Raw genomic sequence first — 13,413 nt, forward strand, 5'->3', positions numbered from 1 at the left:
TTCAGATTCTTCGGATTTACATTGTTACATGTTGTCCGAGACACAGTGAGATACTTCCGTGTCAAATATCAAGTTATATTCATCTTCAAGAATTATTTCGAAACTTTCCCATTTCCTTGCAAAGTCCGATAATTCCGTTTAAAGCTGATCTTTTGTTACACTAGCATCAAACTTTCTGAGCAACCCACTCAGATGCTGCAATCTGCTACTAGGCATTTTTTTCAAAATTTTTGCAAAATTTCTTGGATCTAAACAAGATAAATCAGCATATAGACTACCATGCTCTGAGAATCTCTATTTTAAACTTCTGATTACTTGATTCATTACCATGTTGTGAACATTGATACGAAATTTATCTTTTACACTTTCAAGTAGTTGATTTGCTCTGATTCTTTTCTCTTTCAAACCAGTCTGAACTTTAATTTACATTTTATTTGGATAATATAATGTAGCCTAACTAAAAATATAATACAATTTTTATGCCAACCGGCCCACCGGGAATCTCCCGGTATCCCGGCGGCCCAGTCCAAGCCTGTTCATGGGTTACAGAAACTGTAACCCATGAAACCAGGTTGTGGTTTGAAAAAAAATTTTTTTCTTCCCCTCTTTTATCCTTAGCACCTTAAGGTATTTACGTTAGTTTTTGAAAAGAATCTGTAAAAGGATGCAATTGAAACTGAGAAAAGGAATATATTAAGATAATCAAAGAAGTCCCTGAAAAAACTAAAGAGGGCAGGAAGATTGGATTGGGTCTAAAAAAAGAAATGCTTGTTTTTTCTTCTTTAGTATCTAGATTTTCAGAGGATCAGTAAGTATTTGGGTACAAAGACTTAATTATTACATAAAAAATTAACAAATTATGACGAAAACCAGATTATGGTCATACGTGGTAAGTAAGTTAATATCTCAATGTCTTAAAAGGTTATATTACTTAAACACAATTCAAATTTTCTTTTTTTCTTTTTTCCTCAAGGTTTAAAAGTGACAGCTAAAGAAAACCCATGTGACAACTAAGCCAGATTTGGGGTAGGGAGCAAAAAGCCGACCCGAGTACCCACACAGCAAACTCTCCGTGCTTGGGGCATGCATGGCCCACCATCGGCACCACGATTGGCCCACCATCGGCAAACGAGCATGCACCAAAGCTAGATCTTGCTCACTGTATGATGCATGGTCCATGCATGACAGCCGTTTTTGGAACGGTGTTTATCCAGTGTTAAGCCGTTGATCATTCAATGGGTTGACTACGTTGTGTTTTTCTCATTGTTATGGTCCATTCTAGAACTTTCTAGATACAACAGAACATGCGAGAATCTTCCATAGAACCCTCTAGATATATAATAACGTTCCAGAATGTTCTGTATCTTTCTAGGAACTTTCTATTTTACTATAAATATTAAGTTTGTGATATTATTTGTATTGTAATTGGTATTACTGAATCAAAAATAAAAGCTTTACTGAAATCGAACTTTTCTTTGGATCTGTCAAGAAATATAACAGATTTTTGGCGACAAATATCTCTCTATTTTCTAAAAACTACTCATGGAAGAAAAATACGGTGCTACTCTGGTAGCGATATTGGCAGAAATACAGAAGCTGCAAGAAGCTAGTCAACGACAACTAGCCGAACAACAGCGACAAATCAAAGAGCAACAAGACGCCATTGTCAAACTGCTTGAAGCCAATAAATCAAAGGTCACTCAAGATTTTGCTGCTTTTGATTCAACAGCTGAATTATGGGTCGACTATCAGGAAAGATTCGAAACATTCGCTAAAGCTCGGGGTATAACAAGAAATAACAAAGCTGCTAATTTTCTCAGTTGTCAAACTCCAGTCATCTACAAACAGTTGTGCAATCTTGCAAGCCAACAAGAGACTCCTTTGACAGTCAACCATCTTTCGTATGATCAAATTGCTCAATTCATGAAAGAACAATACAATCCAACCAAATTTCTTGTTCGTGAAAGATTCAAATTTTGGTCAAGGATTGGTCGAAATCAAGGTGAATCTATTCCACAACTGGTTGCTCGAATTCGACAATTGGCTGCAACATGCGACTTTGCTAACATCACAAATCCACTGGATAAAGCTCTTCGAACACATTTTATCTGCTCTATTAAAAATGAAGCAGTGCTCAAAGCTCTTTTCAAGTGCAAAAACGAAGATCTAACTTTCGCCAAGGCCGTAGAAATAGCAACCGAAACCGAGGAGGCCGCCAAGGTAGCCAAGGAAACTGCCGTTGGTCCCTCAAAGTCTCCGATGTCTCTCCCAATCAATAAGTTGGGGCAACATAAATCGGAATCCAAATCCTCAGCTCCTCGACAAAACAAATCTCAGACTGAGTCAACCGCTTGTAGAAGTTGTGGGAAATCGACCCATGAACGCAAAAATTGCCGTTTCAAGGACGCTGAATGTAATTTTTGTGTTAAAAATGGTCACATTGAAGCAGTTTGTTTCAAGAAAAAGGCCGAATCCCGAAAGACGGTCAAGCCTATATTCATTTATGGACAGACTAAAGCACTTCGCCAAGTCAACCAAATCAACGTTGATGATGAAATTACAAAAAATCTCCAAATCAATAGACATTCGATAAGATTCGAGCTCGATACTGGAGCTCCGGCCAATTTCATCACCCATACTTTATGGCAAAGTTTGGGTAAACCACATCTTCAATCGTCGGATTTACAATTCGAGTCAGCAAGCAAGCATCAACTTCCGATACTAGGGAAAGTTGAATTACCAGTTAAAGCTCCAACAACCTGTTGCAAGATCTGGTTCCACGTAACTTCTGTTCCTGGACTAAATCTTATTGGCCGATCGGGTATTCGGCTACTTGATCTTTCAGTTGATGAAAAGATTAAGAAATCATCCAAAAGTACTGTTGCTTAGGTCTTTGAGCATCTCAAACTTTACACAGATCTCCAATAAAGGTGCAGAGTTCTATGTTCTGAGTTTCCAGACCTGTTTAAACCAGAATTGGGTTGTTTGAAAGACTTTGAATTTGAAATAAAATTCAAGCCTGACTACAAGCCTATCTTCTGCCGTCCAAGACCTGTACCTTTCGCTATTCAAGAAGATCTGGTTGACGCTTACGAAGCTGGTATCAAGCATGGTGTTTGGAAACGTACTCAATTCAACGACGAAGGTACACCTAAGGTTCCTATTCAAAAGACCGCGCTTCCGGAACAAACAAAACGAAAGATTCGAATTTGTGGCGACTATTCAGTCTCCATTAATACTCAGCTAGAACCTCATCGCTACCCAATGCCGTTGCCAGAAGACCTGTTGTGTAAACTGCGTGGCGGTTATGGATACACAAAAATTGACCTGGCTGACGCTTATAATCAAATTCGTTTTGGGTCCAATTTCTCAGAGACGACTGGCTCTCAGTACACATACTGGTGTACTTCTTCAGCTACGTCTTCCATTTGGTATCATTTCAGCACCGGGGTACTTTCAAGAGACAATGGATAAATTAACAAATGATCTACCTGGTGTGGCTGTCTATCTCGATGATATTCTAGTCAGTGGCAACAACGCAGCCGATCACATTTCCAACTTGCGTGGTCTTCTACAACGACTAAGCAAAAACGGACTACGCTGTCGTCTAGAAAAATGTATTTTCGCTAGTTCTTCGATCGAATATCTTGGTCATATAATATCTTCGGAAGATATTGCTAAAGGTAACAAAGTTGATGCTGTTTTGGCTATGCCAGTTCCTAAGGACGTTAATACGCTGCGATCTTTTCTTGGCCAAGTACAGTTTTACGGCAAATTTCTTCCTCCAAATTTGTCTATGACATTAGACCCGCTCTATCGTCTAATAAAGAAAGATGTGTCATGGCAGTGGACATCCGAACAACAGTCAGCTTTTGAAGCTGTGAAACAGTTGTTATTATCTGATTCAGTTCTTACTCACTTCGATCCTTCGAAACCGTTAGGAATGGCAACAGACGCTTCAGAAGTTGGTATTGGTGCCATATTGTTTTATCGATTGGTAGATGGCTCTAAACGTCCAATTGCAAATGTATCGAAGATTTTGACTGATTGTCAACGTCACTACAGTCAAATTCACAAAGAAGCATTGGCAAAAAAGTTTCATCAATTTCTTTTTGGTCGTCGTTTTACCATCGTCACTGATCATAAACCACTACTGGCTCTGTTTGGTCCAACAAAGGCTACTCCAGCTATGGCAGCAAATAGACTGGCTCGATGGGCTTTAATTCTTAGCCAATACAATTACGAAATCGAGTTTCGTAAGACAGCTGAACACGGCAACGCTGACGCGCTCAGTCGATTACCGGTTGACCATGATCGCATTTTCGATGGGGAGGAAAGTTGTGAAGAAAATTTAATGATTTGTGCGGTGAAAACCGTTAGTCGTCAATTCAATATGCATGATCCGAATATCCTGGTCCGCGAGTCGAGCAAAGATCCTGTCATCGCTGCAGTTATTCGCAATGTTCGAGATAGTTGGGTCGAATCCGACAATAATGACGAGATACGGGAATTCCAAAAACTTTCCGAAGCTCTCTCAGTTTCAGGCAAATACTTGTTCTATGTTCCACGTGTTGTTGTCCCCAAAACTCTTCAAGATCAAGTCTTGAAGATACTGCACCTAGGTCATTTCGGCATTCAACGAATGAAACAACTCGCACGATCTGCCATATATTGGCCAGGCATTTATTCAGCTTTCACTAATCTAGCACACCAGTGTACTACCTGTGCGGAAAATCAGAACCTTCAATCGAAACCGGCAGTCCATCCATGGATGCTACCAGAACGCCCTTGGAGTCGTCTACATTTTAATCATGCAATCAATTTCATGGGTACTAATTGGCTTATCATGATCGATGCTCTATCTAAATATTCATCCTACGTCTTCTGTCAGTGCCAAATCTACCATTGATTTACTGGAAGAAGATTTTGCACACTTCGGTTATCCATATGCTCTGGTTACCGATAATTATTCCTCTTTCACTTGTCAGGAATTTCTAGAATGGTGTAATAGTCGAGGTATTGTCCTGCTCAAAGGTGCTCCATATCACCCCGCCAAAAATGGTGCTGCCGAACGACTAGTTCAAACTTTCAAAAAAGCTATGAAGAAATTAAACCTACCTCCTAAGAATGCTCTTTAAGAATTTCTCATGGTCTACCGCCGAACTCCTTTAGCAAATGGATCGTCCCCTAGCGAATTACTCAATGGTAGACAAATTCGGGCACAAATCGATCTGCTTTTGCCATCCCCTGTTCACTTACAACAATCAAAGCAATCTATGGACTCTTCCAAAGTTGTAAAATGTTCAGTGGGAGACTTGGTTTATGCCAGATACTTTAGCTCAAATAATGATTACAACTCAAAATGGATTACGGCTATTGTCACTGAAGTATGCGGTCCTCGATCTGTCATAGTGAAGACAGAGCCTGATGGTCTAGTCTGGCATCATCGTATTGAACAACTCAGGCATCGCTACAACTCCGGGGAGGTGGAGGAGTCGATAATAGTGCAGCCCACTTTGTTGTCGTGTGAGCCTACTGGTCAAGATAAAAAAAAAGTCAAAGCAAGACGATCTAGTAGATGCAAATCAAAGAATAATCAAAACGCTTGCTCTCCGTAAAAACAAGCTGGCGAGGAGATGTTATGGTCCATTCTAGAACTTTCTAGATACAACAGAACATTCGAGAATCTTCCATAGAACCCTCTAGATATATAATAACGTTCCAGAATGTTCTGTATCTTTCTAGGAACTTTCTATTTTACTATGAATATTAAGTTTGTGATATTATTTGTATTGTATTGGTATTACTGAATCAAAAATAAAAGCTTTATTGAAATCGAACTTTTCTTTGGATCTGTCAAGAAATATAACACTCATTATTATTTTTGTTAATGACAAACTAAGCGAACGTAACATTTCAAACTTATATGAAGTTATAAATTAGACGGGATTATCTTAAAATAGTTTAACACTGTATTTAGACTAATTCCAACACTCTAAATATATTGTGGATTTAGCAACATGTTGTAAGTTAGCAAATATTTTGTATTTCATTCATAGTTCATTAGAATATATAAATAAAAATTTAAGATTCGAGAAGGGTTAAAACTCGACCATCATTTCCATTCGGTGCTTGAACGAACTAACGATTGATACTTCTCTATATCAAATTTTACTGTAATCCTTTTCGTCTTTTAAACGGCATCTGATAAATTTTAAATAAAATATTTAATCCATTCATCACATAATTACAACCAAATAAATGCATATTGAAGTACTACGCTTACTTTTTAAAAACTAATTCACTCATAGTATTGTACGATCGACTTTACATCGTTTCCACCAAATAAACGAACTAAACAAATTTACAGACCTTAAAGAGAAATAAAGATAAGAGGAGATAAGCTTTCCATAAAGGAAATATTTCTAGGTATTAATTAAGCATGTTGTAAACAATGCATAACATAATATTATATAAAAGCATATGGAAAACCATAATAAACTAATGGCAGTGTGTAGTCATATCCCAGCTAGCACACATACGTTGGGCCGACGTTGGACCAACGTCGGAAGCGTTGGCCAATTTTATAAAATTTAATATTTAAGACGCAGTATACTAACTTTTCTAAAAAAACTAACAAGAATCTTCCAAAATACTTGAACTTTAGAATAAGTGGCCAAAAGCTGCCTTTGTCTAGTTACATAACTTATCTTGGTGTTGTGGTAGATGAGAAACTTTCATTTAAAACACATATAAATAACCTTACTCTCAAATTAAAAAATTTTTGCTAACATGCCGTTGGCACGGCATGTTAGCAAAAATTCGACACTACGTTAATTTTGAAACATTACTATCTATATATCACTCAATTTTTGGTTCACATTTACAATATGCATGCCAAGTTTGGGGACAATCTAAAACCGTCCGTCTGTCTAAAATCGTTTCGCTTCAAAATAGAGCAATACGAATAATTCATTTCTGTCCAAGAGACTTTCCTACTGACATCCTGTATCTTACATCCAAAGTTCTTCGTTTCTATGATTTAATCCAGTTTCTAAATTGTTCATTTGTCTGAGATCAACAACACGGTCTCCTTCCTTCCATATTTCGTAACTACTTTAACAGTAGGACAACGTGTGGGCATAACCTAAGATCAGTCACTTTTAACAACTTAACCATCCCACACAAACAGACAACTAAACATGGAATAAATTCCATTACATATCAGTGTATCCTTTCTTGGAACACCCTTCCGTACACCCTAAAAACAGATTTTATCCTTAGATCCAAGAATCTGTTCTTAAAGTCACTCCATCATTTTTATCTAAAAAGTTACGCTTAACTTTATTCTTAACCTCTATAACTTTTTTCTTTATGTTTATGTACATTTTACAATTTCTTATTTGTGTATATGCGTATATATGTATGTATATGTGAATACATTATAATAACTATTTGACCTATATTTTAATTCTTTTAAAAATCTGTTTTATAAGTGTTACTTATAAATTTTTGTAAAGTTCTATTTTTACTATGTGACTAGTTTATTTCTTAAGTTTTTCTCTTATCTTTTCTTTATATTATTTAGGTCATTGCGTTTTATTAGTGAATTACTATTTGCAATGACCTGTGTTTTTTGTAACATCCTTAACACGAAATATATATTGATTGATTGATTGATTTATTAATTTAGCGCTGACGTTGAACCAACGTCGGGCCAACGTCGAAATACGACCATTTTTAAATGCGTACAGTGTGAACCGGGTTTAGCGTTAAAAACGTTTTCGTCCATTTTTTAAAAGCTGTTGTGGCGCAACTTTTTATTAGAGTATTTTATTGCTTTGAGTTTCATGATTTTATAATAATTTTGTAGTAATGGAGTATTGAGTAATTTCGAATTTAATATCAAATCATTAAAAAAAATAAATAGAAACATGCTAATTTTTATATCTATTAAGATGCAGTTTATTTTTTCTTTAAAACAAGAGTTTATTTAATTGAATTATGTTTATGTCATTATGTATAATTATGTTTATAATGTTTATAATGTCATTATATATAAATTGTAATGTTTATAATGTTTTTAGTTTATAATGACATTATAAACTAAAGTTAAATAAACTCTTGTTTTACTCTTGTATGTACTACATACATTAATAATGTATGTACTGTACAAACACATAAATTAATCGTATATACGATTAATACGATAAAAGATGCTTCTTTGATCAGCATTAATGTTAAATATTTATTTATTAGTAAATCCATGTGTTTAACAAAGATAATATATTTTTAGTAGATGGTTTTGTTTTACAAAGATGTTAGTAAATGCATGTGTTTTACGAAGATAAGATATTGGTGGTAAATATATGTGTACCTCTTTCCTGTATTATAATTCTTATCTGCTTTATAATTGTATGTTGTTAAAATGTCCTAAAGTTATAATATGTTATATAACTTCTTGTTTCTGTATAGTTTTTGTATTGTATGTTTTTATTATTTATAGTTTCATTATTATTTATTGAGATTTATAATTATTTACTGAATGAAGCTTTTGTTTAAATTGTTCTTTTTTTTCAGTTATGTTCAAAGGGGCGTTTATTTTTTAATTCATTTGGCAGCTGTTAAAGAGGGAGAAGGTAACAATTATTTGGGAGTGTATTAATTATATATATTTGTGGCATTTTCATGGTAATTGGAATTCTTTTAGTATTTTTAAAGTAGAGTTTTGAAATTTGTTGTCTCTAATTATTGCAGTGAAATACTGATACTATTATTCAAAAATTTTCTGTATAGACCATGACTTGAAAAAATGAATGCAATATCAACAAATGAACCTTTTATTTTTTCACCATTTTTGTGCAGGTAATACATAAAAAAAATTATTATGTTTTGATTTATGTGCATTTTACACTCACACAAATATATATAACATAATACTTATAATTTTAACAGTAGTTATGGCAATGCCTAAAGCTCATCAAATGAAAGATACAAAATCAAAGATTATCAAATTAAAGATTATTAAAGACTATCAAATTGTATAACGAGGAGCATTTGAGCATTCTCGTGATACCCCATCACCATGTTAATCCCCATAAATGTGAATAATTCAGCTTTTGACAATGCAGAAACTCTACATACAAATTACTTTGTAACAAGATGGAATCCATTATTTCATTATCAAAATATTTTAAAAAGTAATCAACTGGTTTTTGGCAGTCAGCAAAATGCACTTTGACAAGTTCTAAAATATTAATGTAAAATAAAGTGAAATCATGTGCTTAACTATTACAAAGAATAATAAGAAACAAATTATAAATGTTATTTGACAGTGAATGTATATGTACATTCAGAAAAAACTCATAGAGAATATATGCATATGTTCTCCATGAGCTTTTTCTGGATGAAAAATAAGCAAAACAAAAAATGATTTTGAATTAATAAATAGAAAGGTACCTTCAGGTTGATTGAAGCTTGAAACAAATTCATTCTTTTTAATCTTGCTCCACTTTCTATCTTGCTCTACGTTATAGTCATTTTTACCTGAAAAACTATTATAAGTATCACAGATATTGCCATCATATGAATACTCAGATGACTCATATTAAGAAACATCTACTTCAACTTGATTGGATAAGTCATCATTACACTGTTGTTCAGCTTGCAGTTTATCTAGTTCAAAATTCTCATCATCATCTGAATAGTCAGATAAATCACTGCTGTCTCCTAGGGGAGTATCTTCTAAAATTATTTTTGCAGCTTCGGCAGCAGTATAATACTTTTTATGTTTCATTATTTTTATCTCTTGAGGTAAATAAAATCAAATTAATTTTACCAAATTAAATAAAATACATCCAAAACAGAGTTCCATAAAACCTGAAGGGACATATATGTCCCACAACAAAGTAGTGAAAAAAAACAACCAGAACACAAAAGTTTTAATCACAAAAAATATATATTTGCCTTATTGACTAAAAAAATTAAAAAAATCTTAGGGAGCGTACATGTGCAACTTTTTTTTTTTAAAATGGTAAATAGAATACTATTTACCATTTTAAAAAAAAAAAAATAGATATATATTTTTTGTGATTAAAACTTTTATTTAATTTACTTCATATTTTTATTGTAGAATCTCAAGCTATCACAATAAAGATGACTAGACAATCACTTTATGAAGTCTTGGAGCAAAGTTCCGAGGAAAAAATTGACGACAAATTCGTGTTTTTATTAGAACACCTTAAAAACATAACTAAATGCCCTGCAAATGAAGAAAGTGCACTAAAAACCATTTTTTCACCTTTTAAGTTCCAATTTAAACAAAAATGTGAAAACGCTAGCCGTATAAGAGAGCGTTTTTTAAAAAATAACAAACAATGGCTCAATACCACCATAGCTCTACTAACTTGGACGGTAGCAAAACCCGGCCGAATATCTAAGGTTTACGTGAAGCACAAGCTCGTAGCTTAATAAGGCTTAATTGATATTCAAAAACACTTTTTAATATCGTGTATATAAAAAAAAACGTTAAATTTTTTACATCAAATATAATTGATGAGGAATGTGACAGTAACATATAAAATAGAGAAAATAAATATACCAAAAAATTGAGCTTACCTTCTTTTTCAATACCCATTATGATTTTTAAAATTTGTCACTAACCACTAACTCAAAAAACGATTTGTAATAATGATCGTCAACAGGAACGTTGAAAAACAATTGAATTCATTACCACAATTACTCGACTTTTAAAGCTGCCCCAATAAGGTGGGAGGGAGATGGGTAACCGAAATGACCATTTAGGAATGTAACCTTTATTAAGCTTTACCAATGCACCAATAAAAACAGATTTTGACAAAGTTTTGAAAATTGACTTTTGATCAACTTTTTCGTATAAATACTCCACTGTGCATCGTTTTAATTAAGTTTTAACTTTTAAAGGTTTTCAAAGTCAATTAAATTTAAAGTTACGGCTTTCAACATCGTTTTAATTTAGTTTTAACGACTTTTAAAGGTTTTCAAAATCGGTTTAAAATTAAAGCTACAACTTTTTACGGCTTTCGTAACCGTTTAATTAACTTTTTTTCGAAGTTTAACGGATTTCGACATCGTTTAATGAACTTTTTTTCGAAGTTGAACGGATTTCAACTCCGTTTAATTTAAGAAACTTCGCCTAACTAACGGCTTTCAAAGTCGAACAAAAAATATACGATTTCGAAAACCGTATCTCGATTGTTTTATCTCTGCTAAAAACCCTAATACTCGCATTTTTTTTTCAAAACACTTCCATTTTTAACGAAAATTAATTGCCGTTACATTGCGCAATAAACAGACCTGGTTTCCATCAACCTTGGCATTATTATTTTAAAGTATTCTAACGAAAGTATTAAAACGAAATGAAATTAATGGAAGATTTCAAATAAAGGTTGAACGTAGAATGTGAGGATGTAGACAAATTGATGAATAATTATTATTGTATTGTAAGCTGGTTTTTTTTTAATTAAAAAAAACGGTTTGAAGGTTACTATTTCTAAATTTTGCATGTGATAAAACAACAATGAACTAAGTTTCAAAAGTTCTTCTTTTAGGAAAAAAAAAACTGTTGAATTCTTTTTTAAAATTTATTACAAAAGTATATTAATTGCAACATAGTTTATTCTCTAATAAATCAAAAAACGACTATTTTCATTGCCACAAAAAGTTGCGCTAGATAAACATACTTTTACGACTTTTTTAACGTAAAAACCATGCTATTAATGTATTACTTTTGTCAGCAAAAAGATCATTAACTTATTATTTTCAAAATGGCGAATATTAGGGTTTTTAGTGGGCTTTTTTACAACTTTGACTTCGATTTAGAGCTTTTTCCGTTGATTTTCAGGTCTATGTTTTTTTATTTTTCTGAATCAGCATAAAATTCTCTATCAGAACAATCATAAAAAAAAAAAAAAAGGCGGGGGGAGGGGGAAACTGCGGTAGCTCCATAAATTACAATGTTGGCAGCTTCCAACAGTTATAAGTTGGTTAGCAATTATCATTTTAGACCTATATAATAACTAGGTTTCTTTGGCCTAAATTTAAAACTTTGACTTTTTCTTCGCTGCTATTTAGCAAAATAAATCTAAACAAACTAAAAATAAATATTATACTAAGTCTTACTGAGAACTTGTACCTTATTTTATCATATTTATTATAAAAAACTAAAAAACAAAAGGTAACATGCAACAAATTATTGTAAGAATATGTTTTGTTAACCAAAAAATATAGATTTATATATGTAAATTGATATATTTTTGCGAAAAAAAAGTTATGTTAAACAAAAAAAAAAACAGTTTCTTTATTTGAAACTTATATATTTATCAATATTTGAACTCAAGATGTAAAACTTCATTATAATCAGTTTTATAATTTTCATATAAGCGTTCGTTGATTCCGTCGCCATCTTGAGAGTCCAACACTTGCTTCAAAAAAATTCCCGAAAACGCTATTCAGTTATGTTTAAGAGCAGTGGTCCAGTTGTGGCTAGCCAGCTCTGACGTGCCATCTGTGTAAATATATCGGCCCGTTACTGGCTAACCAGGACTGGCATGCCGCAAACGGACCACATGGCATATGCTGTCTGGCAAACCAGCTCTGGTGAATCTTTTACGGTAAAACAATGGCTCATATTGGCTCCGGCATGCTATTCATAGAACTTTAATGGCCCTTAAATGGATCGCCAGAACTGGCGTAGCCGGCACTGGCCCATACGAGCCCTGCTACTTGGGAATATGCCAATAAGCCTTGTAAATCATCAATCATTTATTGATTTTTTTAAAAGTTTAAATCAACTGAAATAGAATATAACGGGGCCTAACGCAGCTAAAATTTGAAAGTTTTAGCTGCGTTAGGCCCCTTTATATTCTGTTTCAGCACCCCCACCCCGTCCTAACTTTCATAATCTTTCTAGGTCACTGTATGTATATATATTAGGGATATGACTTTTTAATTTATTTTCAAATAAAATGTTTCCTGTATCATAAATCGATGAACTTTTACTTAAAATCATGAAAAAAGGCCCAAATAGCTTTCTGCAACAAAAAAAGGTCACCCCCAAAATAAAAGTTTGATTTACCATTTTTATACATTCATTTTTGACCGATGTTTTAATCTTAAGCTTAATTCTCAGCTTAATTCTCAGTGTTGCTAATGTGAGCTCAGTGTTGATAATGTGAATAGTTCTATGAAGTACTCTGCGTGTAACTGAGCTAATAAGGAACTACTGTAGCGAACTAAAGACGCTGTAAGTGTACGAAGTATAAGTAGTTGTAGCATTATCGTTAGGATACGGACTGGATTATCGAACTGTTATCAACATTGACTGGATTATCGAACTATAATTGGATTACTATACAGTTAAAGTATTTTATTAAT

At 33.5% G+C, this 13,413-nt stretch overlaps 2 protein-coding genes and 1 long non-coding RNA gene across 9 annotated transcripts; 2 read left to right on the forward strand and 1 right to left on the reverse strand.

Annotated features, from left to right (window-relative positions):
• Positions 1-1,542: 1,542 nt before the first annotated feature.
• On the forward strand, positions 1,543-2,889 carry LOC149890894 (uncharacterized). The gene has a single exon (XM_090081989.1). It carries the CDS (start codon positions 1,543-1,545, stop codon positions 2,887-2,889), a length of 1,347 nt encoding a protein of 448 aa, XP_089938115.1.
• A 3,137-nt stretch (positions 2,890-6,026) lies between these two features.
• Positions 6,027-9,939, reverse strand: LOC149890895 (uncharacterized). The gene is made up of 3 exons (XR_016451265.1): positions 9,460-9,939; positions 6,287-6,354; positions 6,027-6,204 (listed from the first exon to the last, which is right to left on the reverse strand). It is a non-coding gene; the product is annotated as an uncharacterized LOC149890895 (long non-coding RNA).
• On the forward strand, positions 8,132-10,586 carry LOC149890896 (uncharacterized). 7 transcript variants are annotated; one of them, XR_016451263.1, is made up of 4 exons: positions 8,132-8,361; positions 8,581-8,691; positions 8,797-8,865; positions 10,133-10,586. XR_016451263.1 is itself a non-coding variant. In XM_090083421.1 (3 exons), exons 1-3 carry the CDS (start codon positions 8,300-8,302, stop codon positions 10,468-10,470), a joined length of 459 nt encoding a protein of 152 aa, XP_089939547.1. In that variant the 5' UTR covers positions 8,132-8,299; the 3' UTR covers positions 10,471-10,586. The 7 variants fall into 7 exon arrangements, 2 of the variants coding, with proteins under 2 accessions (XP_089939547.1, XP_089939548.1); XR_016451262.1 differs by lacking the exon at positions 10,133-10,586 and adding an exon at positions 8,956-9,686; XR_016451261.1 differs by having other exon boundaries at positions 8,133-8,361; positions 8,581-8,639.
• Positions 10,587-13,413: the final 2,827 nt, after the last annotated feature.

The sequence above is a fragment of the Hydra viridissima genome, unplaced genomic scaffold (genome assembly GCF_058129835.1).
Source record: "Hydra viridissima isolate aposymbiotic clone 2 unplaced genomic scaffold, HvirCarnegie_v1 scaffold_3, whole genome shotgun sequence".
Classification (NCBI taxonomy): domain Eukaryota; kingdom Metazoa; phylum Cnidaria; class Hydrozoa; order Anthoathecata; family Hydridae; genus Hydra; species Hydra viridissima.